The sequence below is a fragment of the Plectropomus leopardus genome, chromosome 22, assembly GCF_026936395.1.
Source record: "Plectropomus leopardus strain MGB_pleo_1.0 chromosome 22, ASM2693639v1, whole genome shotgun sequence".
Classification (NCBI taxonomy): domain Eukaryota; kingdom Metazoa; phylum Chordata; class Actinopteri; order Perciformes; family Serranidae; genus Plectropomus; species Plectropomus leopardus.
Window position 1 is genome coordinate 8482897 of NC_142197.1, and position 26892 is coordinate 8509788.

The 26892-nt window shown below is 38.7% G+C and overlaps 4 protein-coding genes across 9 annotated transcripts in view; 3 read left to right on the top strand and 1 right to left on the bottom strand.

Annotated features, from left to right (window-relative positions):
- The first annotated feature begins 108 nt into the window (after positions 1-108).
- arfgap3 (ARF GTPase activating protein 3) lies at positions 109-10395 on the top strand. 2 transcript variants are annotated; one of them, XM_042511448.2, is made up of 16 exons: positions 110-279; positions 1407-1525; positions 2447-2519; positions 2638-2769; positions 2941-3021; positions 3465-3558; positions 3650-3709; positions 3801-3847; positions 3956-4104; positions 4774-4905; positions 5010-5135; positions 6057-6197; positions 6352-6478; positions 6669-6756; positions 7895-8019; positions 8115-10395. In XM_042511448.2, exons 1-16 carry the CDS (start codon positions 211-213, stop codon positions 8130-8132), a joined length of 1581 nt encoding a protein of 526 aa, XP_042367382.2. In that variant the 5' UTR covers positions 110-210; the 3' UTR covers positions 8133-10395. The 2 variants fall into 2 exon arrangements, with proteins under 2 accessions (XP_042367381.2, XP_042367382.2); XM_042511447.2 differs by lacking the exon at positions 8115-10395 and having other exon boundaries at positions 109-279; positions 7895-8058.
- Positions 10396-10664: 269 nt separating this feature from the next.
- On the top strand, positions 10665-16079 carry ikbip (IKBKB interacting protein). 2 transcript variants are annotated; one of them, XM_042511281.2, is made up of 4 exons: positions 11422-11885; positions 11977-12094; positions 15003-15215; positions 15406-16079. In XM_042511281.2, the coding sequence occupies exons 1-4, from the start codon at positions 11680-11682 to the stop codon at positions 15970-15972; spliced, it is 1104 nt and encodes a 367-aa protein (XP_042367215.1). In that variant the 5' UTR covers positions 11422-11679; the 3' UTR covers positions 15973-16079. The 2 variants fall into 2 exon arrangements, with proteins under 2 accessions (XP_042367214.2, XP_042367215.1); XM_042511280.2 differs by lacking the exons at positions 15003-15215; positions 15406-16079 and adding an exon at positions 13271-14817 and having other exon boundaries at positions 10665-11885.
- Positions 16080-17125: 1046 nt separating this feature from the next.
- Positions 17126-20816, bottom strand: ckap4 (cytoskeleton associated protein 4). Its single transcript, XM_042511414.2, has 2 exons — positions 20399-20816; positions 17126-18677 (listed from the first exon to the last, which is right to left on the bottom strand). Exons 1-2 carry the CDS (start codon positions 20717-20719, stop codon positions 17493-17495), a joined length of 1506 nt encoding a protein of 501 aa, XP_042367348.2. The 5' UTR covers positions 20720-20816; the 3' UTR covers positions 17126-17492.
- Positions 20817-23633: 2817 nt separating this feature from the next.
- The window catches only part of bltp3b (bridge-like lipid transfer protein family member 3B), a 45721-nt gene continuing 42462 nt past the window's right edge, over positions 23634-26892 (top strand). Inside the window, exon 1 of one of the 4 annotated variants that reach the window (XM_088073051.1) lies at positions 23634-24073. In XM_088073051.1, coding sequence (XP_087929177.1) covers positions 24030-24073 — 44 coding nt within the window. In that variant the 5' untranslated portion in view covers positions 23634-24029. The remainder of the gene's footprint in view (positions 24074-26892) is intronic. The other 3 variants (XM_088073050.1, XM_088073052.1, XM_042511174.2) reach the window with 3 other exon arrangements.

Below are 26892 nucleotides of genomic sequence, written 5' to 3' on the forward strand. Positions count from 1 at the left end.
GTAAAAACATAACTGAAAGAACATTACTACACTACCCAGAAGCCCTTACGACAATAACATAACCACGTGTCGTTTTTATCCAATCAGAGCCTGACCATGATGTTCTCCTATTGACGTGTCGTATTCAGTTATTATTGAGGAAAAACACGGGCTGTTTTTCCTGTTTCTTCTTCTCTATCAAACCGACAGTTATTAGCAACAGATAAAACAATGTCAGAGCCCAGTAAACACGATATCGCAACGATTTTTAAGCGTCTTCGCTCCGTCCCTACGAATAAGGTGAGAGTTTTTACACGGCGGTCAGTTTACTCTCTTTAACAAGGAAGTTCAACTGACACGTCGCACTTTGGGGAAACGTCAAAGCTAGCTTTAATTTAACAGCGTGATTTAACAAATAGCTTATACGTGAAGATTTAAAATGGGTCTTTTTGATTGAATTGTGGCCTGTTGACAGTTACAGTTAAATAATGTGTCAGAAAACTTCACCAGACGTAACGTTAGCCAAGTGGTTGACAGTTAGCTGCATTTTGACAGTTGGCGTTGAGCTAGCTGTGTTTGTTTAGGCTTCATTTTTACCATAAACTCCCCCAAAGCCTTCAGCTGACCTGGAAAAACTGCAGGGCAGTAGTTAATGATAATCACAAACAAACAGTGCTTTTAGCTTTATCATTAACAGTTATTTTCACTGAGAAATTGACAACCCTTCACAAACAGCTGTTTGAATCAGCAGCTAATGTCACAGGCAACCTGCACTTTAGACAAAAAAGTATTGGAAAATAGATAAATAAAATACTTTGAAAATAATTTAAAAAAACAAAAATAAAATATTTTTAAAAAATGATAGATGAATAAATAAAACACATGCACTTAAGACCTTGTTTGCTTCCACGTCTTTCTTATTGATTTGGACAATTGATTTTAAATGATAATTTCAGTCCATATTATTTTATTAACCCCTTTGAAACCTGAGCAAATTGGCTTGATTTCTTTCAAAAACATGGGAAGAAGGCAATGCATAACAAAATAAGAAGTTACCCAAAAATTAGATTAAATAAATAAATAAATAAAAATAAAAGAACATTTACAAAAGCAAAAATGGCCTTTAAAGATGTACATTTTTAACATGATTTAAATATGTAATGATGATAATAATAAATATAGTTTTTAGTGAGCTTTTTTATTTTTTCACAAGATATTTGTCCCCTACCTTTTTTGTTTTTCCTTGGGCACTTTTTCAGGTGTTTTTTTTTTTTTTTTTTAAATAACTTTCTGAATCTACTCATTTGTGAAACGTTTATTACTTTTATTGTATGTTTATTAGTTGCTTTTTTTAACCCATGTTTTTGAAAGAGGCAGCAAATTGCTCAGGAGATAAAGCTTTTTTTTCTTTGCTTTCTTCCTTCCAGGTTTGCTTTGACTGCTCAGCTAAAAACCCCAGCTGGGCCAGCATCACTTATGGTGTGTTCCTGTGTATAGACTGCTCGGGGACACACAGGTCTCTCGGGGTGCACCTGTCCTTTATCAGGTAGGTCAGTAATTATCAGAACAAAAGTGCCTCATGATAGGAAATGTTTTACATTTAGAGGAAATGTAAATCACAATATCAAACAGAGAAGGGCTGTTTCAGAAAATCTGATAGTCTGATTAAAAAATGTAAATATATGATTAATGGGCTGTGAGATTAACTGTGTCACTGTGACATATGTCAATACCTTGTAACTTATGTGATGAATTTTATGTACCTTATTTTCCTTTTTTGTGTCACCAACCACCAACGTTTTAATTTTGTTTTACTTATTTGATGTTTTTTTTTTGTTTGTTTGTTTTTCTTTTGCTGTTGTTTTTTTTTTTTTTTCTTGTGCATTCGTGGTTGATGCCTTTTTTTTTTTTTTTTGTTTTATTTCTATCCCTTTCTTCACAATCAAGAACCAATGTTGCAAAAAAGGTCCTGTCAAGTCCGGTTTAAAAAAAATAATAATTAAAAAACCAAGAAAATTTAATTCACATACAATTTTGATTTCTGATGAATTTGGTTTCGAATGGTGAAATGTTAATTTTTGCAAAATAATATTTAAAGTTGAGCTCCTTTAGTTATTTTTTTCTCCTAAAGTCTAATGTTTAGTCTTGTTATTTTCATCTCACTTAACTAAAAATGTTTTTTCACATCTAGTGTTAGATTTTACTTTAGTTTTAGTTTACTATAACAACCTTGCCACAGATTACTACATCTCCTTGGTCGAGTCAGACTATAATGAATTACAGTAATCTAATACTGATAACACAAATGCACAGGATTTAAAAGATTCTTAATATGAGTAGAAAACATCCCGAAAAGTGTTTAATGATGGGGAGAATTTTTTTTCAGAACCTATTTGTCCCTATCAAACCATTTAGTGACATGGAAATTGAAAGTTTGTTAAAATGCTGATCGTGTTGCGTTCCACAGGTCCACTGAGCTGGATTTCAACTGGTCGTGGTTTCAGCTGCGATGTATGCAAGTTGGAGGCAACGTCAGTGCGGTCAGTACCTGAAGGCAACATATCAACACACCATCCACAGATTGTAATCAAAGCACTGCTTGATACTCATGGGATTTAACTTAACTCTTCCTCTCATCTTTTTTTTGTATCCGTTCAGATTTCATTTTTCAACCAACATGGGTGCACAGCCAACGCTGCCAATACCAAGTACAACAGCCGAGCTGCTCAGCTGTACAGAGAGAAGATAAAGACATTGGCCACGCAAGCCACCAGACGCCACGGCACTGATGTAATGTTTGCTTACTCTCTTATTACATCCTCTGCTTGCAGGTTGCTCTGCAGCAATTGAAAATTTTGAAAAACAAATGTTGGCTTCTTCTTTGCGTAACACACTTTGTATAAAATACATCTTGAAGTGCGCAGATAGTTGTATCAGTTTTACTGCTCTCCTCCTGTGCAGTTGTGGCTCGACAGTCAGGCTCCTCTCTCCCCGACATCCCCAGACGACAAACAGGTGGATTTCTTCAGTCTGCATTCACAGGTGAAGAGTGCGTCCCCCTTTCTTTAGTGTGATTTTTATTAGGGGTCGACCGTTAGTGGTTAAAGAGATTGATCATCAAACTCCAACACAAAACTCTGTTTAAATGCCTTAAGCAAATGTTTAATCAAAACTGAAACGTTCAACATCATTTAGAGCAAGTTATCAGCAACTTTTTTTTATAAAGTCAAGTGAAAATTTAAATAAGAATGAAGAAATTTTAAAAAAAGCTCCTGAAGGTTTTTCAAAATAAAAGTTTCTCCCATGATGACACTTTTCTTAAAATAAAACACCAATACAGATAATCTGCAAAATACCAAATATCTTCCTCAATAATTAGCCATGCGGATGATCTGTCGACCCCTCATTTTTTATCCACATTCATGCTTGTCTGATACTCACACAGCGACAGAGGATTTTACTGTGAGTGTGTGTTTACTTCCCAGACTCCTCCCGAAAATCTGAACATGGCCAAAATGAGTCTCAGCTCCTCCACATCAGAGAAGCCTTCAAGCGTGGAAAAAGATGAAGACAGTAATGGTATTCACAAAGTACAACCCTTACGAACAATAGCTGTTTTTATCTTTGTCCCATTTCTGCGGCTCATCACACGTACATGAAAACTTTTCAGGTAATCTCGATGAGGGTCCCAGTGTGGACATGCTGAGTGTTTCTCCCAAAGCAAATCTAGGTTGGTTTACATTCGTCACATTTACTTAAAGATCTTGTTTATGTAGTAGAATAACTGTAGATGTAACTTTACTGTCCTTCGGTCTCTCCAGAGCCGTCCTCTCTCATCAAGAAGAAGCCAGCTGCTGCCAAGAAAACAGTACGTAGTCATAGTAACGTGTGGTTGGACAGTACGGATTAATGTAACTGTGTGTGTTCACAGTATTTGCACTCATGGCGTTTTTTTGTAAAATGTGTCTGCCTCCAGTTGGCCTCTAAGAAAGGCGGTCTGGGCGCTCAGAAGGTGAGCAGTAAGAGTTTTTCGGAGCTGGAGAAGAAGGCTCAAGCTGCCGACAAGCTCAGGGAGAAAGAAGAGAGTGAAGCCGCTCCGAAGAACAATCAACCGGAGGAATCCATGTATGTTTCTTTACTTCTTCATTATTTCTGATGTATTTCTTCATCTTTATTCCTCCGTGCTGGCAGTAGCTGTGTGCGGAGGCCTTGTGTTTTCTGGTTGTCCGTTTGTACGTCTTTCCCATTCTCATGAATTCAGTGTCTTTAGGGGATTTGTTCAAATTTGGCACAAACGTCCACTTAAACTCAAGAATGAGCTGATTAGAATTTGTTGTTCGAAGGTCAGGGTGAGCTCACATAACATATTTTTGACCATAAGGCAAGGATTAATTCACTAATTATGATGAAATGTCACACAAATGTCTAAAAGGACGTAATGATGAATTGATGAAATTTTATATCTAATAGGTCAAAATTCAACCGTGACCTTTGCCGTTTCTCAGTGTCATTAGTCAGAAACAGAGGGGGAGACGTTTAGTTGAAATGATGACACTAATTTTAGGTGCCTACCTTCAAACTGTGCTGATTGTGCAGATCTTTTGTGCCGGGGGAAGATGTGTGTGAAGCATCCGTGTCTTCACAGACTTGGATGTAAACCGTATATGACAGGGTCGCACAGGCATACAATTACAAGGCGGTTATTTTAGTTTTTTTGTTCAGTAAATTGATTTTTTGTGCTTCTCCGTTTGTTTAATCATGTTTTTAAAATCCTCCATCCTTCGTCCTTCTCAGCGCTCCGTCACTGAGACTGGCCTACAAAGATCTGGAGCGACAGAGGAAAATGGAGGAGAAGAAGCTGATGGGATTAGAGGGGAAGAAGAAAGAGCAAGCTGAGAGACTGGGCATGGGTCTGGGCATGAGGAGGTATGATGATGATGATGATGATGATGATGATGATGATGATGAGTTACCTTGGAGCTGGCTTAGTTTTCATGCTTCTGTTTCCTGCTCTCATTATCATCCTGTAGTGGAGTGTCTCACTCTGTGATGGCGGACATGCACATAATCCAGCAGGAGAATCCACTGGGCGCCAGGAGCACCAAAGGACGACGGTTCGCGGACGACGATGATGATGACGGGTCCTTCACCTCTAGGTCAGATAATTATTATTTCTTTATCTGTTATGATTAATGTTATTATTGATATGTTTACTGAATTTTGCATGTGAAGATTATTTTGTGTTCCACTGCAATATTTTGTTGTTTTCAAAGTTATGAAATTTACCTGCTGTTGCAGTTTGGTTTTTAACCCTTTGAAATGTTGGTGAATTGGCTTTAGTTCTTTTAAAAACACAAGAAGAGTCACTTAACAAGAAATGGCCAAAAAATTAGCAAGAAATTAATAGAAATCACCTGAAAATAAGAAGAAAAAAGAAAAGTAAAAAAATATATACAAAAAGGAAAATATCCTCAATATTGTGCAAAAAAGATTTTTCTGTAATAATTTAATATAAATTATTCAAATTAAATATGATTTTAAATAAGAGAATAAAAAAGTCTTCTGGACATTTTTGCATTGTTTTTTGATAATATATCATAATCTCCCCAGCTAATTTTCAATTTATTTCCTCATACCTTTTACAATTTCTTGTGGTTTGTGGGACATTTTCCACCAAGTTTTTCATTATGTTTTTTCCCCTTGTTTTGAAAGAAATGAATCCAATTTTCTCAGGTTTCAGAGGTTTAAATGTTAGTGAAAAGGGTCTGAATACAGTACAAGATAACTGATGTTAGTCCAGGTGTTAAACGGTTAAAGCACGTCATTGAATATTCTGAATTTGCAAGTGTTGCACATATTTATTTAGTTTTTGTTTGTTACTTTAATAATCTGAATATATTGTGAGTTAATGACAGTATTCAAACACTGTCTCAGCAATACTGAACAATTAATTTAATTGTAATTTTTTAAAAATCTGACTTTTCTCCAGCTTCTTATGACAGCTGATTCAGTTCTCAAGCATTATCTGTATGCACAGCATTCTTCTTATCCGATATTATTTTGTTCTTTGTTTTTAGGGTTTCATCTCGATTTGATGATCAAACAGAGACCTCAGACGGCTGGGACAACAGAGGCGAGGGAGGAGGCTGGATGAAGGAGAGCAAGAAGCCGGAGCCGGACTTCTATTTGACCTCCACTATATCGTCTCTGAACGACAGGTCGGATATTTAATGCACCGTACATCCTGCTGCTCTCACTGTAACAGACGCCTCATGACTTTTCACCACTTTCCGTTGTTGCCTGGTACAGTAGGAAGGTGACCTTTATGCTTTCAGAATACGCAGCCGTTGGTTAGTGTTTATTTGTTTTCAGGCCCTCAGGCAGAAGAAAACCAGAAGCTGTGCCGGTGGTTGACAGCGGAGAAGCTCAGAAAAAGTTTGGGAGTGACGTGAAGGCAATCTCTTCTGACATGTACTTTGGAAAACAAGATAATTCTGAGGTACGCAATGATGACATGCATCCTGCACTTTCCACGTGTTGTGTAAACTGTTAATATCTTGCTGTGCATAAGAGTTGACTTGCATACTGTGTGTTTTTGATTGTAGATAGTCAATAAAGTAATTGCACATATCATTAATTAATTTAATACTCTGCCAAAAAAAAATTAAAAATGATCTTTTGTTCTTAAGTATGAGGCAAAAACAAGACTGGAGAGATATTCTGGGAGTTCCTCTATAAGTTCAGCGGACCTCTTTGATGATCCAAAGAAACCGGCTGGTAAGAGACCACGATTCAATATCTCATTTAATTAACACTTAAGTTCAGGTTATTGATACAAATGAATTTATGTGTAGTTACCCAAAGACACACTGAGCCTCGTGAAAGAACATTTTCGTGTTTGTGTGTGTATCTTTTTCTGCAAAAATTGCTTGTTTTATGTCACATTTATCAAACTGCACCAAGTAAATTACTAGTTTCAATTTAACGAACTTTTACATGATCTCAAAATTGCTACATGAGGCCTTTTCCTCTTCTTCCCTGGGTTTTGTGTCATTCACAAACATTTTAGCCAAAAGCAAAAAGAAGAACGACAATAAATCATTAGACTGAGAGGCGTGACTATATCTGCGCTGTCGTGCAGAAATAATGAGGCCTTTAGCTGTTTGTTTTTATTTTAGTGTAATTCTGTAATAAGTTTTGACTCCATATCTATTCAGATAAAGGTACTGTGATAGTTTTTAAAAATATAATATGTAACGTTTCATGTTAAGATAAATCTGTAATTGTAGTCTGGGTCATTTGGTTGCCGTCGCCTATCAGTGGCGTCATATCCCCTTTGCGCTGTCTGACAGAAGCTGTTGAATTCTTATCCAGTTTCAAGCCACATTTTTAGGATGTACCATTTATATCTTGGTTGTTTTTGACTAAATGTGAATGTAAATGACTAACCGCATGAAAGATAACAGTCATCTGAAGATATCAGAAAGACAAGCTGAGTAAACGTTAGCACAGTTCAAAACAGCATAGGACTAACTTTTTTTTTAAACTTCAGATAGCTTTATTCAGTAATTTTACTGGTTTTCATCACCTGGTCCATTTGTTTCGGGGAAAAATAAAGAAATTCTAACCAGGAAAAACTGACTGTAATGACATCATTGCTCCGTCCTCTGTTATTGTTTTGATTTAGACCTTTGGCGGCAGAAAAATATATATTTTAAGCCAGAAGTGGTTTTTTCTCCTGTGGAGAGAAGAGTAGACTATCTGTATAAGATTCAAACTACTCATGAATATTGTGCAAAAGAAAATTCTTATTTTAAATCGTCTCTGTGTGCCACTTAAAAACAAATCCATTAAGTGGTCCTCGCATGTTCTCCGTCTGTCTGCTTGACTCTTTTTGTTTGTCTTGTGCACACAGCAAGTTCGTATCGTCTGAGCAACGTGCTGCCGAGCGCTCCTGACATGACGCAGCTCAAACTGGGAGTGCGCTCAGTCGCAGGAAAACTCTCCGTCATGGCCAGCGGCGTAGTTAACACAATTCAGGTCGGTCAGAAACACGGCACGTAAAAACATCTTATCTGCCAACCCTAAACTCTAATCTCAAAGTTCTAATAACGTTTTTTAATTTTTTTTCCCAGGATCACTACGGCTCTTGAGTCATGGAGTATCTCCTCTTGGATTCAGTGCAGTCGTCCTCGGTTTAACAGAGTCAGATAAGTTTCTCAGATGAGCATCAAAATTTAACCCCCAATAATCCCCACCGTTATCTAGTTTTTAATGAGATAATGTATATAAAATTATTTCTGGAACCAAGATGATGGAAGCACAATATTTTCAGTGGAATAATGTTTCCCTGCAGGCATCTTGAAGGGAGATTTACATTTATATTTCAGTTATGAAGAATATTTAGTTTGCAGTTGCTTGGTTGGCTTTGAGGTCTTGGGGTTTAAATATTTAGAAGTATTATATGTAGCAGAGGGTTTATGGTGTTTTGAAGGATGGTTTTGATTCTTTTAGTTGACAAGGTAAAAAAAAATCTAAGCAGTGGAGACAATTTTAATTGGTTAACATACTCTCGCTCATATGCTGGAGTTTTAGGGCCACATTGAGGAAAAATGTTTTTTTTCTCGTAATATTATGACTTTATTCTCTAAACTTTTTTTTTCTTGAACATGGCCCTAATCCTCTGTCGTACGCTCATTACATGCTCAGTGTTTTGGGCTTTTTTTTGAGTCGAAGAGTAATTATATTTTACTTTTTTTTGCACGTTCCTGCAGATTTGAAAGTGTCCTTTCCGTCCCCGAAGTGCACTTATGTTTGCTCCTCCACAGACAGGACCAAAACTTGACAAAGAGGCCTTGGGGGACCAGATGTATATTATCTTAATCGCGCACACGATCAGTTTTTTAAATTGAAAGTGGCCTCATTAGCATATAAGCTTCACTATCTTGCAAACATGTTTTGCGTTTCTTTGTTTTGAATGGCATCTGTAATCACAGAAGATGGCACGAGGCCTAAACAGCTATTAAAAAGTGAGTTTAAAGGATAAGTTGGACACTTTGAGAAATAATGCTAGTCCGCTTTCTTGCAAGCAGTACGTTGAAAAGACTGATAGCACTCTCTTATGTCTTCTTTTATCTCATGGACAGATAAGACGGTGGTTTCAGTCTGCATCAAAGCAATCTCTTTAATCGCACTAGAATGACCCTGCACGGTGGAGGTCAGCTGCACTTTCTTTCTCAATCCTGTTGCTTTGAATCTGACACTTTAAAACGTTGAAATACGGTCAACATTGTAACGTGTAGATAAATTGAATTTTGAAGGGTGCCTTGTGATGTTTTGGTTTTAATTTGTAGCTTCTTTCTGTTGGTGTTTACATGTCTGCAGTGACTTTCTACGTTGCCCCCTTTTGGTATTTAATTTAAAGACTCTTGAAGGCTGGAATTTCCTGATGCGATGGGACCTTTTGTAGCTTTTGAGGCCCTTTGGACAGCGACACATGTCCACTTAAACTAGGAATCCCTTTAATGCCTTCATTTTTTTGTTGCTGTAACATACTGCCAAGGTCATATCTTTAATTCTGAACTGTTTTGGGGGCACAAATAGCGCTACATGTGATGCTATTGTGTCATTTTTTGGATTTGACATTTAAAAGCAATAGAAAGAGCAGTTTGATATTGGTGGCTCTGGTATGGAATAACTACGGCATGTGCTTTAGCATTTAGGAAAAGCTTCCTGTGAGCTTTTTTAAGATCTGATTGGAAACTGGGTGATTATATTACTGAGCAATTACTGTACTGTTTATGCTTCTCAGGAGTTTATTTTCAGTTAAAAAAAAAAAGAAACACTAAAAGTTGTAGATCCTTCAATGGCCAAATATTTGTTTACTCCATCACTCAATGCCTTAGTCCAAAGATCTCTTATTAATGCGCCCTCACATTGCAAAATTGTCGAGTCATCTGGTTACCTTTTTGCACATTATTTTCGTAATAAAAAATGCATGTGGCAGCTTTTGCTTGAATGTACTGTATCGCAAATTTGCCTCTAAGTTGTCGTTGCGTCCATGTTAATTTGTTGATCTTTGTAAGATTGTGTCTTCTGCTGTTGAATATGGTTAAATGTTACAGAAAAGAATAGTAGCTTGCGTAATATGCATGGCCCTTTTAGTGAGTAGGACACGCCCACACATCCTGAATACAAGATGGCATTCTGCTGATGGGACCCATTTAATAACAATAATGATGATGGAATAACAGAGTTGTTCAATAACAACTGTGTACAACTGCTACATACAATGTTGTATAGGGCTTTGAATTACTGTTTATAGAAAGCTACTGATAATCAAGTTTTGACATATTTTGACACTCAAAATGTAGGTAAGATTTTTGGAAACATGCCAAATAAAAGGCTTGTGCCGAAGCTCTTTTGCCTGGTCATTTTGTACCCAAACTGCACAGAAATGCTTGCTTGATTGACTCGTAATTAATTTGTTAGGAAATAGTGAAAATGTCCATTATCCAAGCTGGCAGCTTCTCCAGAGTTAATATAGTTGTTTTTTTTATAGTCTTTATTTTTAGTTAGCTCCCAAAGAGGTTTGCTCATTTCATCTTAGTTGTTTTTCTTTTAGTTTTTGAGAAAGTTTCATTTTTTGATTTTTAAATTAGTTTCAGTAATGTGTTTTTTGGTTTTTTTTGTCGTAATATGGTGGCATTGTCAGGGGTAAGATGAATTTTATTGTTGATAGATTTTTTTTTATTTTATGCTTTTTAAAACAGCATTACAATCTGTTTCACAAGACAGCAAAAAAATACATACAAGCCATACAAATCAATAGGTTTTAAAAAGAAAACAGATAAAGAAAAAGTGTAAAAAAAAAAACAAAAAACAAAAAACAAAAAATGTTTCAGAAATGAACAAATTCTCCAACTGTAACTGCACATTTTTGTTTTGGTGTGGTTATTTTGATTACACAATATAGTTTATTTTTTCTAATAAAAGTCGGACTTTTATTATAGTTATAGTAACTATTGACTTTATACCTACCTAACTTTTAGTTTTTATGTTTAGTTTTAGTTGACTATAATAACATTGATCTTCACATGGCTTGTGTTATCCTACCAACAGTCTAAACCCCAAAAATATTAACTTTACAATGATTTTAAACAGGGAAAAGCTGCAAATTTGAAATGAAAGCCATCATTATCTCAGCATGGTCACATCAGGACAAATGCTGGCAGCCGCTTACGTGGCTGGCTGAGGCGTTTGTGGTCCTTGATACGGTGTCGGAAATATGAAAGTACAAGCTCAGTTTAATAACTTAAACAAATAAACACGAGTTTGATGATTGTATTTTTAAACCATTGTGTAGCTTGATATAGCTTTATAAATATAATATAGCAATCCATCAATTTTGGAGCTATGGTTGATAAAGTTTTTAACTAGGGTTTTCTGTTAGTTTTTGAACGTACGAGCTTTAGAGGAGCACTTGAAGGCAGCATTTTTCCAAGGAGCAGAGCCTGGCTAAAGGAAAGTTTAACGGTAAAACTAGCCGCTAATTTCACTTTTAACGTTACTTTAGCGTCGCGCATTATGAATTTATCAGCAAAAGAAGTGCTTTATGTAGCTCTGCAACGTAATAAATAGCTTGTCAGACTTTAAAAAAACTATTTCTGTTGAATTCCTTCAAAGTAAAAGTTAGCTAAAATGCCCGCTGAGCTGAAACAGAGGAAAAAGTCACAGAAACAAAGCGACGAAGTGACTGAAACTTCGGCTGCTAACGGCAAAGATGAAGCCCAAAAAGTGAAGACGGAAGCTGGAAACAACTCAGGAGCAAATAAAACGTCTTCGGATTTGGATATTAGGAGTATAATGTGCTTATTGTCGCTTGTAGCCTGCGGGGCTCTGAGTTGGTGAGTCATAAACCTCAAATTATCATCTGCATCAATGTTATTAAAAGAGTTTTTGTCTTTGCTGATGTTTTTGTGTCTTTCCGGGTTTCAGGGTTGTTCTGCAACAGAATGAGAGGTTTTCTGAAATTGAAGAAAAGTACAAATCTTTACACGGAAAGACTTCAAGCATGTTTGCCATGGAGGAAGAAGTCTTGAAGGTTTCCAAAAAGGTATTTATAATGCAACGTGTTTTCAGTGGCACAGCTTTAAAGGACCATTTCACTCATATTACACACAACATAAATGAACCTCATGCAGCCAATATTTGATTTTATGTGACCAAGTTTTGAATTAGTAGTGTTTGTGATTTCTACCTCCACCCCCCATACAACTGAGGTGAATGGGATTTGTAGTTTGTAGTACATTAAGCCTTACATCGTCTTAGGGGTAACAAATTACCAGCATCTATGTTAAACAGCATAGAAAAGACCACCTAAATGATTTTTTTTCAACCTGAAATTTGACAGCTTTCCCTAAAATAACCCCAACATTAGATAAAGTAAAACATTGCCTTTGTTCATATTTCCATGAAAGCTGTACAACAACAGGGTAAAAATCTTGTCTTAGGGGTCATTTTTAACAGGCAGTTATAAAATCATTTTCATAACAAAAACCACACATAGAAATACATCCTCAACGCCCATGCACATAAACTTGCATGCACACACAGCAGCACATGGGTTAGTTGCACCCTCCTTTTTAGATAATTTCTTTTTAAAGAGAAAAACTAAAAGGGAGGGAGGCAACTCCAGGATGTGAAATGTAAAACATGAGACAGAGTATTTACCACAAGTAATTTATATCAGTTTGTGTTTTTTCCCCTTTAATTTCTGTGATTGTAAAATTTGTCTTTCATTCCAAGTAGCATTAAAAAGTTTTTTTAAAAGTTTATTTATTTTGCCTATAGCTGTAGGAGCCCATTTTTCTTATACAAATTGGTTCTTGTATCTTTGCTTTTATTTTGAAAAAGCATTCAAGTATTCAGCCCTGGAGAAAACCATCAGTCACAACTCATACACTCATACAACATATTCGACCTGTTACAATGGTGGTCACATACAGACTTTGAGCTATTGTAGTGGGCACAAGTCAGAAGAGTTGGGAACTACAGACGTACATGTGTAAAGTTTTAGAAAAACGACTGTCAACTCAGCCTTCTCGCAGCATCTCGCATCTCTAAAATCCACATCTGTGCGCTCTTTAACACTTTCATGGTTCACTTCTATTGCACACAGTGCCTTTGTGTCTGCATGCCTTTTGCTTCCTGCTGTATCTGTTCTTTATGAGTACTGAGGACGATAGAGCTCCCACAGAAACAGCCCTCCTGTTTTGTGTTGCGGCTGCAGCTTGCTGCCTCTGAGGAAGACCTACGGGAGGCGCTCTCCACCGTCTCCTTGGCAACGAGACTCCAGGAAGACATCACCAACCTCCACGCCGCTGTCATGGAGATGCAGGATGACGAGAACTCTGCCTCCCGTGACCTGCAGACGGTCAACGCTCACTTCCTCAACGTGACGGAGATGTGGCAGGAGCGACTGGCCGCCATCAACTCCGACTTGTCCACCCTGAAGGCCGAGTCACGGGAAGCTCATGCCACAGCCACAGAACGGGTCAACGAGGCCGAGCGGAGGGCTCGGTCGCTGGCGGAGAAGCTGGAGGAGCTGGAGGACAGCACAAAGAGGAACGCCAGAGCTATGGAGCGCACAGAGGAAGACGACGCCAAGCGGGCGCGGGATCATCTGGACTGGAACACCAAGCAGGTCCAAAACCTGGAGCAGCAGATCAGCAGCTTGAGCAAAAGGGAGGCGGAGCTCAGCTCTCTGCTCCAGGAGCACATTCCCCGGGCGCAGGAGTGTGAGGAGCACCTGCCCCAGGTGGAGGAGGCGGTGCGCTCCATCCTGAAGCTGGCGAGTGATCTGAGCGGGGCGGAGAAACGGCTGGAGGAGGTGACGTTACAGGTTTTTGGGACTGAGGACAGCATGCTGAAAGCACTCAATGAAATCCTTGAGATCAGACAGGAGCTGGACACGCTGCAGGCTCAAAACAGCATCCTGAAGATGAAGAGCGAGTTATCCGTGGTCAAAGAGGCGGTCCGTGAACTCACCATGGTGCTGAGGGAAAACAGAGTCGACAACGAGAAGGACTCAGACACTCTGGAGGACGAAGGATGGAAATACGAAGAGGATGAGGAGTGGGAAAAAGACAACACGGATGAGACAGCTCAAACGCCACATGATGTCCTCACTGAATGATGTCATTGTTTTGAGTCAGCGAGGGAAAAGGAGCGGCCCAGTCTTATTATTTGCTGTAAAAAGTTCAGTGTGAATGTTTTTCAAAATGTGTGCCTCAGTTTCAAGTCAGAAAATTGGTGATTGTCACTGCATGAAAGTTCCCTGAATTCAGCTCTAGTACACATGCACAAGTACAATCAAAAATATTTATTTTAATATTTGTTCACAGATTTGTTGTTGGCTTTTTTTTAGTAATTGTGTACAACATTCCCCATTACTCTTAATAGTGATACAATATTAGTACTGGTCTTTCCAAATGTTTTTTTAACCTTTATTTTAGGATTTTCAGCCAAGAACAAATGGTTGATACAGACTCCTCCCACACACACATTTATTTTATTTATTTTTTAGACTAAATCTGTTAACTGATAAATCAAGAAATATAGTCGATAATGAAAATAATCAGTAGTTACAACTCTTAATCTGATCTCCGTCAGTGTTACTGTATATTTGGTACAGAAATAGCTTTTATACATGTGTAATAAATCCTTATGTTTTTAATGACAATAACATTTCCATCACATTTTGGTTTCACAACATGGCCATCATTTCATCACTGAATGTATTAGATATTATCACCTTTTTGTATTAAAAATGTCTAATTGTAAAAAAAATTGTCTTTGTCCTCCTCTTTAATTCTCCTGTGTACTGCAGCAACAGTTTGTCTTTTTTGTTTTCTTAAAGGAAAATACTCTGAAACTGTATCTTAATTTTTTTTTTTTTCAAATAACACACAAACGTACAGCTGTTGTATGTATCAATCCATGTGCTGTTTGTGCCGTTTCAGTGTGAGAGCGTCCAGCTGATGCTTGAGGGTCTCGGGAGTCATCGGGGGACTCAGCTGGAGGGTTTGGAGAAGGACGTGAGCCGGCTGAAAGAGTGGGCCTCCGGGCTGACCGAGACACGTGCTCAGCTTCAGACCAGCATGGCGTCACTGAGAGACGCCGTGGGACAGATCGAAGAGCGCACCTCTGCCATTGCGAAGGACTTTGCAAGCAAGGTTTGTGAGACAGATGTCCTCGCCGCAGTGGCCGTGGGTTTGACTCCAACCTGCGGCCCTTTGCTGCATGTCATCCCCCTTTCACACTTAAGCTTTTTCATCCTAATAAAAGCCAAAAATCTTTAAAAAAAACAACAACAAATAAATAAGAAAGAGTTTCTGAGCGTGTTCTTCTGTTTTCTGCCTGTAGGTGGCGTCAGTGAGGACAGACGTGCGCAGGATGGACGGCCTGCAGTCTGAGCTCGAGTCTTTGCTCGCTCAGCTGGCAGAGCTGGAGGACAAGACGTCTCAGGTGGAACGCAGTATGGTCAAACGCATCGGGGACGTGCTGGCCAGCAGCATCGACCGAGTCTCAAATCTCCGCTCTGCTTCTGAACGCAACACTCAGGCCATAGAGCAGCTCCGCAGGCGCATCCCTGAACTCACCGCCGCTGACAAACAGATCTCTGAGCGCCTGATGGAGCTGGAGAGCGGCAGAGCTCGTCTGATAAGAACAGTGACCTTTGCCAGCGACCTCAAACCAAAAGTTGCTGCGATTAAGAGAGACTTCGGGGCGTTTGAGCCTCAGCTGTCAGACCTGACTCTGCGGATAGGAAGACTGGCAGAGGATCTGATGGAGAGAGAGAAGGAGGTCGCTGAGCTCAGACAGACACTGAGTAACCTCACTGCAGTAGAGGGAGATTTAAGTGTAACAACTAAACAGGTTAGTGAAATAGCTGATTTATCTGATATTGGAGAAATGCACCAGCCAACATAAGCGACACACTTCGACAATCAACATTTCCTCTTTTGTTTTTCTCTGCAATTACACCTGGTCACCTGTCACACTGCTGGTTGAAATAAATTGTTTTATTATAAATTAAATCAGTATGAAAAGTTTTTTAAACTCTGATCTAACCTCAGCACGGAAAAAGCAGTTATCTCGACGGTTGGGAGGTTTGATGTCTTATTTATGCAGCGTCTGATATAAACATCGTTTTTGCAGGGTAGAAAATTCATGTGTTCATGTGAACTCACCAGGCTTTGCAGAGTTTTCTGATCCTTTTCAGCGCTGTTTCCAGGCAGTGAGATTCCCCATCAGGATGATACCTGGAGTCTCTGCCTGGCCAGTCTCACCAGTGAGCCAGTATGCAGGGTCCAGATCAGGCCCACGGTGATGTGAAGGTACTTTAAGCAGTCCACCCTCTATAAAGACCCCTTGATATTAAGAGGGGTGTAGGTTCATCCCTGCCCTGGTTGAAATTATCATTGTTTTGCCACTGTGAACTGATTGAGGCGCCACATTTCACCCTGATTCCTCATACAATTATTTTTTCTTGAGGTTCTTTATGTTAGGTGTTTTTCAGAAGTTGTGCAAATGCGCAGAAAACTCTAGATAAATGTAATATTTTGGCATTAATATGAGGGCATTCAGTGTGGGCACAAAATACTAGATAAGTTAATCAGAAAGTCTTAAAAATGTCACCAAAAAATGTGTGAAAAATGCTCACAACAGTTTCTTAGAACCCAAAGTGATGTTTTCAATTTTCTTTTGTCCAGTCAATAACTCTTTATTAATGACTGTAAATGCTGAAGAAAAGCAGCAAATTTTCACAATAAGGAAACTAGAACCAGCAAAAGTTTGATGTTTTTAATTGAAAAATTACTTAAAAGATTAGCAAAACATTTGGTGATTAATTTTTTATCAATGGACTGATGGATAAGTCAACTAAATGTTGAACCTCCATTCATTGCTCTTATAGTTGCTCCTTGCTAAAATATAGTCACATGATCAGTGAACATGATTTTGAGGAATATAACGCCCATCAAGGAGTGTAAATTTTAATTCCCACCTGTACAATAAAACCAGCTAAATTTACTAAATTAAAGTATTACGAACAAGGTCACAGCAAGAAATAATTATTCACAGCTTTAGGTCAACAAGAGTTTTTATTCTTGTAAAAACGTATTGAGTAAACAAAGGAGAGCTCAAAAGGAGCTTATTGTTGCATTTGGCTTAAAAAAAAACTGTCTTGGCACAGAAAACTGGACAAAACAAAATCGAAAAAAAAAAAAACTACAGTGCAGAATGAGTGTGGATTTGAATTCACAGATCAGCAGTACAGCTGTGGCCCATCTCTCCTGATCTCACATTCATTTTCTATTAAAAAATGTGCAACGTGGTGACATCAACCATCGCATAATTCTTCATGAAAATAGGAGGAGTGTGTTATGGTGGCCCTTTGGGAATCATTGTCAATGTTTTGGTTTCCTGATGTCGCGTAGCGAACTGGACGCCTACTTTCCCTTCTTGCCTTTGGTTAAGCCCTCCAGTGTCCGCGTGGTCTGCTGCAGAGCTTTCTGAAGAGCAGAGATAGCCTGATCGTGGCCTTCGAGCTTCGCCGCTTTGCTCTCCAAACCAGCGACCACGCTTTGTAAGCTCTGAAGCTGCTCTGGCTTCATGCTGCTGCTGCTGCTGCCCTCCACAGCGGCGAGCCTCTTCTCCAGGTCCTCCACCTGCTGACTCAGGCTGGAGTCCTCTGACGACAGCTGGGACTGGAGCTCCCCTAAACTGCTCCTCAGTGCCTCCAGCTCCTGCTCCAAGCCTGTTTTGACTTTCTCTGCAGCTTGTACCTGTGCAGCGAGAGTGCTTTCATGGGTGTCGTATTTGGCGAATAGTGACTCCACCTTGGAGGTGATGTCTGCTACTGATGCTGACAGTGAATCTCCGCCCTCCTCTGTGGTTTTAACTCTGGCCTCCAGGTCGTCTGATCTTTTCAGGGCCTGCGCAGCTGCTGCGTTCGCCTGCTTCTCCATGTTACGGACAGCATCTGTCGCCTGCTCCACGCTGCCCTCCAGTGTCACGCTTTTGTCCTTGAGAACCTTGAGATCGGCCTCCGCTGTAGACAGCGACTGCCTCAGACTCCCAACAGTCTCTTGCACCACTGACCTCACTGTTTCAACTTCCTGTGACAGTGAGGCTACTTCCTTGTTACGAGTCTGGAGCTCTGACCTCACAGCGCCTACCTGCTCCCTGAATGAATCAGCTGAGGCATCAGCGGCCTGTTTGGCTGTTTTGATTTCAGCTACAGCATCGACAATGGCGGAGAGCTCCTGTTTGATGAGTGCAGGGTCTTCAATGTCGCCCAGGCGGGCCTTGAGGTCAGCCAGCTGGCTCTGCGCCTCACCTTGAGCTTCGGTGAACTCCGTCACGCTGGCTTTGATGGACTGACTCACCTCAGCCAGACGTTCCTCCACAGTCTTCTCCAGAGAGGAGAAGTCTCTCTCTCTGGCCTCCTTCACCTCGTTAATGCCCTCTGAAAGGTCCCTGAGTAGATCGTTTTGGAGCCTCTGAAGAGCCTCCTCCACCCTCCTCGTCTCCACCTCGCCCCTCTTCATCCGGCTGATGGCGCCCTCCAGCTCCACCCGTGTGATGCCCAGTGATGACTCCAGCCCGTCCACGACACTCCTCAGAGACTCCACCTGTACACCAAGACGGGAAACACGCAGCATCAGTGTGTTAGTCCCACACTTTTATTTTGTTATGTTATTGCAGTTTAAGTTCTTAACAAATGTGCCTGTAATTTTGCAGTTGGAAAAAATATTCTTCTACACGGTCCACTTCCGGAGCGGACATGTTGATTGAGACATTTACAGATGAAGACCATGTGATGTGGCTGGGAGCTCAGGAAATTGCAGGTAAGTGAACCTCAAGTTAAAGGAATACTTTGTGTTTCTTGCATGTCTCAGTGATGTATGAAGAAAAAATTAAAGCTGCAAGCAGCAATGAACACCCAAGGAATACTTGACCCCCCCCCTCAATTTTTCACCCCATCTTAGGTTGAATTGATGATCAGACATCACTGTTCACCTTCGTTTCACTTTATTCTGAGCTTTCGGACCTTTATCATAACACACATGACTCAACAATGGACTTAAAGCAACCAATCCTGTTCTGATAATTGGCCCATTATGCAACACACCTGAAACAACAATAGTGACAGAAGCTCCACCTCTTGGGAAATGTAGTTTTTTTTTACTGAATGAAGTTACTATGAGGTATTTAAATGGAGCTAAATACAAAAAAGAGGTAGTGAATGCAGAAAAAGGTATACAATTAGGAAGCACCTTTTAACAGGACCGTATAGTTTAATTATATAGTAAATTGGGCTTTGAGAGGGATCAGGCTTTTAACATCATTAATTAGAGATCCTCATAAGAAAAAAAAACATCTCACCCATTTTTGCGTTTTATAAGAAGTATGGCTTCTATTTGTATTCTTCATAATAGTCCATTCAGTACTTAAAAAACCACAATTCCCAAGAGGTAGAGCCGCTACCTCCAGGGCTGCTGTGTTGATTACTTTTACCTGTTTGGTTCATTGTTAATTCATGTGTGTGATGAAGGCCTGTCAGATTAAAGCTCATCAAAAAGGCAAACACTGAATGGATCTAAGTGTGCAAAAGTCTTTTCTGTCAATTTGGACTAATTATTGCATCCAGCATTTTTCATGCTTTTTACAAAATATTTTTATGTTACAACAATAAACTCTTTCTTGTCATAATAAGACAAATTTGTTATTATAACCACATTTTTTAAACGTTTTTACAAGATATTTTCATGTTATAACAAGAAACATTTCTTATGAAATATCTTGTAAAAATGTGAAGAACATCTTTTTATAAAATGAAAATATCTTGTAAACACGTTTAAAAAATCTTGTTATAAGAATAAACTTTTTTATGTTATTAATTGACACTGATTTTTTTTTCCTGGCCTGGTATTTCTGCACTTCCTCGAGAGTTTGTCCTTTTTTCTGCAAGAGACAAAGTGAACTCATCCTCCTTATCTTCCTTCTGCAGATTTAGAATCAGCAACTGCTTTTATCTGATATCCAAAAGAAAACACTAGAAAATATAAAATAACACAGAAGTGATTTATTTTCACAACGTGTGAAACTTAAATTTGTACTTATTCCCTGAATGAAAAGTCAGCAGATCCATCACAATGGCTCACCAAACCTACCCAACCCCCCAAAGTACATCAAGTACAACAACTCTATGGAGGGTTATGTAATGTCTAACAAAATATGCATTACCTGTAGGCCTATATAGTTTGTATTTTTGTTGTGAAAAAAGTTTGGGAATGCCACTCACAGTTAGTTTCCTGCCACTTTCCATTGATTCATATCTTTTTCCACCTACCTGTTGAACGATGCTCTCCATTTTTACGCTCAGCTCTGCGCTCTGCTTTGCGCTCTCTTCGTGCTTTGCGCTCGTCTCCCTGATTTCTTCCACAACTTGCTGTAAATAAAAAGCAGCAAACCCAGCGGCGCCTATCAACGCAATATAAAACACTACAGTGGCTAAAAGCCCGAGGCAGCTCCCTGACCGTGGCCCCTGAGGTGCGGGGCCACTCACCCCGTTACCGGTGCTCTTTTGGCTTTTCTTCGGCGCATCGTCCTGTTGGCTGGATGCGACGCTCTTCTCGCTCGAGCTGTTCTTGTGTCGGTTTTTGGCAGTCATTGTCAGTGGGAGCTCGTGGAGATTAAGTGTGTGTGTTGTGGGAGCTGCTGGTTTTTGCAGTCGTGGATGGAGATGGTTTCCAGTCCATGCCCACTGACTGGACCGGCAGCGTATCAGTGAGCGCGTCGTGTCTTTCCACGGGACTTTTTGCGCTGAGGTATGCGGATGGGGGCTGTCCCATGTTTAACTACAGGCTCTGTATGGGTCCCTGTAATGACTGAAAACACCAGAAAACGATGAATGATTTCTTCTACTCTTACACTGTAGCGATACTTTATTTTTAAACCGGAAACTGCATCTGCCATAGTTTCGTTTTATTATTATACAGCCAAAAAAGAATAAAGTTTCTGCAGAAGCGTCTCTCTGGTGCAGCAATGATATTTCCTAAAAGGTGTTTAAAAAAAAACTTATTAACTCCTCAAAGTGTTCCACAAGGTTACTATTTAAATTAGCATAAACTTTATTTCACTTCCAACCAACTTGAAGTGAGAAAATGTCACTACGATCTAATAAAGGACAAAAGATGCACCATCTTTGGAGGAAAACAAATAGACACCATTGTCTAAAATCTATAAATCTAAGTGTTTTGACATAAAGTCCTGTATTATAACTTTTTTGCGATCACACACGCTTATAAATGCTGTTATGATTCTAAAACATTGAGGATTGATGCAAACTTCCTGCAACCGGTTCACAGTGAAGCAGAGCGGTGCAGGGAGGGGCTGTTTCTCTCAAAGTTGCTCCTCCTTTCATACGTGGCAGATACAGTCTGCAGACTCTGCAGGCTGCTGTAAACTCCCAGAGTTACATCTCTACACAGAGACACATCAGCTAAAGTTACAGCTTTATGTCCACTAAACTAAGGTTTTAAACTTTGTTTAAAAAATGTATGATAAATCTTCCTTCTACCCTCTTAAAAAAGAAGTTAAAAGTCAGTTTCATCGCAGTACAAATTTGAATAATCATATATTTTTATGGCCTCTTAGACTGTGTTTGCAAGTAAATGAACACAATGTATTTTTTATAATAAATTAAAAAAGAACCCCACCACTATTACATTTTTCCTTTTCTTTCCTTCTTTTTTCTTAGTCTTTTTCTTGGTCTTTATACTGGCCTTATTATTATTACATAACCAACTTTATTGTTATAGGCTAATCTAAGACAATATCTCCGTAGGACTTTTTTCATATCACTATGAGCAAATTTTCTCTAACGTTCATTAGAAAATATATTATTGTGGTTATTATTTACTTGTTTACACTGTTGGTGTAAATTATGTTCACATCCTCGGTTTAAACACTAGATGTCAGTAAAAGCGTTTTATGGTGGCAGCAATCATTGACAATGCAGATAACCCCCTGCAGCCATGTCCAGTGTGGTGTAGATGAATGTAGCGGTTATTCCTAAACAATAATTAAATGTAAAAGAATTATGAATTATATATATATATATTCGGCCATTACCGTATCTTCCTCTAATAGGCAGATAATTATCGAGATCATAGCAGAGTTAATTTTCTTTTCTTAAAATTGCATTTATCATCAACAAAGGATCCAGAACTGCTTATATATTCCTCTTTTTTCTGCTCTTGTCAATACATTTTATGATACCAGTTGTAAAGCATAATGTCAACACTAATTTGTAACAACTACTATAATAATATATACATAACAATGAATCTGCATTGTTAAAGAAAATATTTTTGATTATTTATATTTACTTTTTGAAGGTTATTTAGCCGTATTACTGAGAATCAGGGCATGGTACCACTGGATTCATCAAATCTTTCTAGTTTCTCATGATACCGGGATCATCCCTGCATCTCTAAAAATCAGCCTGTTACAGTCTCTTAAAAACACAAAAATTGGCCAGCGATTAACACAATAAAAAAAAGAAAAAAGTTATCTTGTACCTTAATTGCATTGTGATTAATGTGTTAACACTGACAGCCTGAATATATAAGCATCACAACAGAGTTTGTTATTAAAGAGCACAAATAAATTGACATGCTACACAGAACATAAGAAATAATAAATAAACACAATATCGATACATGAACCAGTAAAAATATTTTTTAAAAATGGACATGGACCGAAACAAAATAATACATATTCACATCAGGGGTTTCACCAAATAACTATCTGTAATAATTTAAAAATGTGTTGCTTTTATTTTATTTATAGGAGTAAGAGAGGAAAATATAAAGTTAAAATGAATCAAGAAAAGATGGAAAGAGAACATGGCTATATAACATCCTATGAACATTTTATAACTATACACAACTTTCCAATTCCTTTTAAAGAATATGATTTCTGTTGTCAAATCCATTCACTTTTGGTTTAATTTTATCAGAGGTCACTTATTTTTTGGTAAGGGAAACACTTCAGAGATTCCATCTCCATTGATTTTTAATAGTGTTAGCATATTTGATAGGAAATGGAATAATATACATATTCGACAGATTTTTAAAAATAAAATTAAAATCACCCCAAGAGGATTTTTTTTTGGAACTCACATTTAATTGGCAAAGAGCATGACTTTTACCATATAAATTTTGTATTCCTAACAAAGTCAAAGAAATTTATTTCAAAATTTTGCATTTTGCACATGTTGAAAACTCTTGTTTTTTCTATGTAATTATACTTTGATCCATTTATATATGTATGTGTATGTATATATATATATATGTATGTGTATGTATATATATATATATTTAGTGTGATATCACAATTAATTTTTGGTCTAATGTAAGTTTTTAATAACTGTAACATGACTCATGATTTTAACTTTAAAGTTATATTTGGATATTTTGATGATTCAAGTAACACATATTTGAATTATGTTGTTATTTCTCTTTTTAATGGGGAAATTCTTTATCCACAAACCCATTTTTTTGAGGTTCACCCTTCTCTCTGAGTTGAGGAGTTTCCGACCGGACCCTGAACGCGTCATGACGCTCCGCCCAGACGCCGTGACAACAGACGCCGCTCGTCCGCCGCGCTGTCCAGGTGTTCAGTGTGTGATATTGCAGAGATCTGGAGCGTTTTGGAGCTTTATCAGTTTATCTGCATGACATGGCCTAACGTGATATGCCTTGTCCGCGAGCCCCGGCTGTCACTCGGACGTCTGAGACGCCGTCTTTCCGCCTCAGCTCCCCAATTTCTCAGAGGATGAAGCGGGAGCCCCGTTAAGATGAAGACTCGCCCGGGGATGAGAATTTGAGCTGTTTACACCTCGACTGGGAAAAGCTAGCGGTTAGCCAGCTAGCTCAGACACCCGGCAGCGGCTCGGATATCGGATTTGCGCCGCCATGGCCGGGCTCATCAAGAAGCAGATCCTGAAGCATCTCTCCAGGTCAGTCCTGAGCGCTGTTAGCGGGCAGGGAGCGGAGCGGAGAGGGCGACGGAGGGGAGTCAACTTTCACACAGACGTTAGCTAGCTACCACCCAAAAATGTCAGTTTACAAGCGAGAAGTTGTTATCTTCTCTTAACGCTGATAAAAACGTCCCTCTTGTGGTTAAGTTAGCTGGCATCCTTGTTGTCTGTCAGGCTGTCAGCTGCGTTTTCAGTTGACGTAACCCTCGCTGACCCGAGTCGTGGCTATCGGCTGCTAACGTGCTAACATTAGGGGGTTAGCTAGTGAGGGCTAATCCCTCAGCTCGCTTTAGCAGGTCCAACCAGTCTCGTGGTTGAGTCAGATTGTTAAAAACAAACAATCACAGCTTCCCCCTAAAGGCAAATCATCCTCAAAGTAACTGGTAGTTTATACGCCCTCTCACTGCAACATAAATCACATTTATTATGACATATTTAGACTTTAATTTGACAGGAATATTTCGATAATTGTTCAGGCAGAGCGCAAAGGACAATTCACAGGGGGGCAGGTTTGTTTACACAGGTTTAAACCCGGCTTATCTCGTCTTTTAACCCTTTAAACTCCGAGCAAATTGTTACGATTTCTGTCAAAAACGTAGGGAAAAAAAGTCATTCAGCAAATAGGATAGAAATCTTCTACAAATTGCAAAATATTAGTTGATTAGATAGAAAGATAAAATAAATGAGCTAGGGAAAAAACAGTAGGGAAAATTATTCTGAATATAATTCTATTTTTAATTTCTATAAAAACGTATTTTTAATAATGTTTTTACACGCACACACACACACACACACACACACATATATGGAAGTAATCAAGTTAGTTAGCCCAGGTTTCAAAGGGTTAACCACTGTGACTCCTTGTCTTCTTTTTTTCCAAGTCTTTTTTTTTTTTTTTGGTTTTTAAGGACAGATAATGTATTCACTGAAATGACAGCACTCTGTATCCAACATAAAACCACACATAGTTTACATAAATACACAATGCAAGATCATATAGAGAGAGACATTGACTTAACGGTCACCTTAGGGACCGTTCATTATTTATGATAGGGGAGGAGGTGGTGCAAAAAGAAGGAGGCATGTGAAATTACTTTTTAAGCACTGGGGAGGGACTTATGTTTTTTTAAATTTTGACTTAGGAGAGGGACATACAACATTTAATGGCTGTGTTTCATATCTATTTTACAGCTCATTTTTAAAGAAAACATGCCCTACAAGCCCACTGGTTTGGCGATTTTTGTAGAAAACAAAATCTGTATTTTGTGTGTATATGACCTCTGATTTTTAAAGCAAATGTGCTTTCTAAATGCTAAAAATAAAAAATTTGCACTAACTAAAAAACCTACTAAAAAAATTAACTCTAGGATTTCCTCTTCAACTTTTGACTTTCAAACATTAAAGGGAAAGTGTAAAAAAAAAGAAAAAAAATGGTGGTGAAGGGAAGGGTCACACTTTTTCCCCAAATCACTCAGGGAGGCTCAACGAAAAATATTTGTAGCTTTAAGGAGGGTAAAAAAAAAAAAACAACAAAAATGGAAGTCACACCCCATTTACCCCCCTCCTGTGACAAATAAAGAACAGTCCCTCAATCAAATATATTTGACAGTGTTTTGTAGCACCAGCAGAGAAAAATGAACCCAATGTGGATTCAGAGTCTGTTCAATGGTGCAGGCGCTTGCTGTGTAAGACCCCATTTATTTTTTTAACGTCTTGCTGTTATGGGCAGCGTTCAGCACTACCCGCTTTACATGCATTATTTATCGTTTTCCACTGTCCCTCAAGGGACTTTCAATGGACTACTTCCTTGTTTTGTTCTAGGGGGAGAGCCTGAAACATGCAGCACTGTTTTCCTCCTCGCTACTAACCTGCTACTGACCTATAACAGAGCGCCTTCAAACACTACTGAACTACTGAATAATAATGATAAGGCAGTAACTAAACTGAAAGGTGGACAGCGCCCAAATGCAGTATGAGAAATGACAGCTGTCACATTTATTGCAGCTCACAGCTGAATGAGTCTTTGATAAACTCATCAGTATGCAGGTGCACCGGCTCCTGTTCCTGAAGAAAAAGCACAAAGATGATCTTGCTTAAGTCTTTGAAATGACTCCATTTTGATTATTTAGTCACTCAGTGGTTAACCCTTCGACATAATTTTTCCTGTGCTACATTCAGGCAACTTTCACTATCATTTTTTTTCTTTCTTTCTTTGTTTTCAAAAACATAATGAGCAACTTAGCTAAAAATGTCCTGCAAACTGCTAAAAAAAAAAACCAAAACAGTAAAAGGTAACAAAAAATTATAGATTAGCTGGGACGGATCATTAAATATTACCAAAATATTAGAGAAAAATGTCCAGAAAACTGCTTTTATAATTCTCTTTATTATATACATATATATATATATATATATATATATTATAAATATTTTTTGCAAATGTTTGGGCCATTTCTTGTAAATCTCCTGTTTTTTTAGGGGGGAGAAAAGAAGCTAAGTTGCTTAGGTTTTAAAGGGTTAATGGTGGTTAGGATTTATTCGTCCTTCATACTCTTGCACAGTGCCATTTGTCTGCAGCTTATGAGTGGCGTGCCCTTCATTGTCCTAGTGCTCGAGGTTGTGTGTTTGTGTCTCCTTTCGCTGTGTGTGTGCATAAGTGTTTGCACATGACTGTGCATACCCTCAGCAGCATTATCATCAACATTGACAGGAAATAGCTAGAAGAGTAGTGATGTCATCTGTCTTTGGGCTTGTCATCTGATCTTCTTCGTCCTGGCCTGATTGGTCTGTGGCCGAGT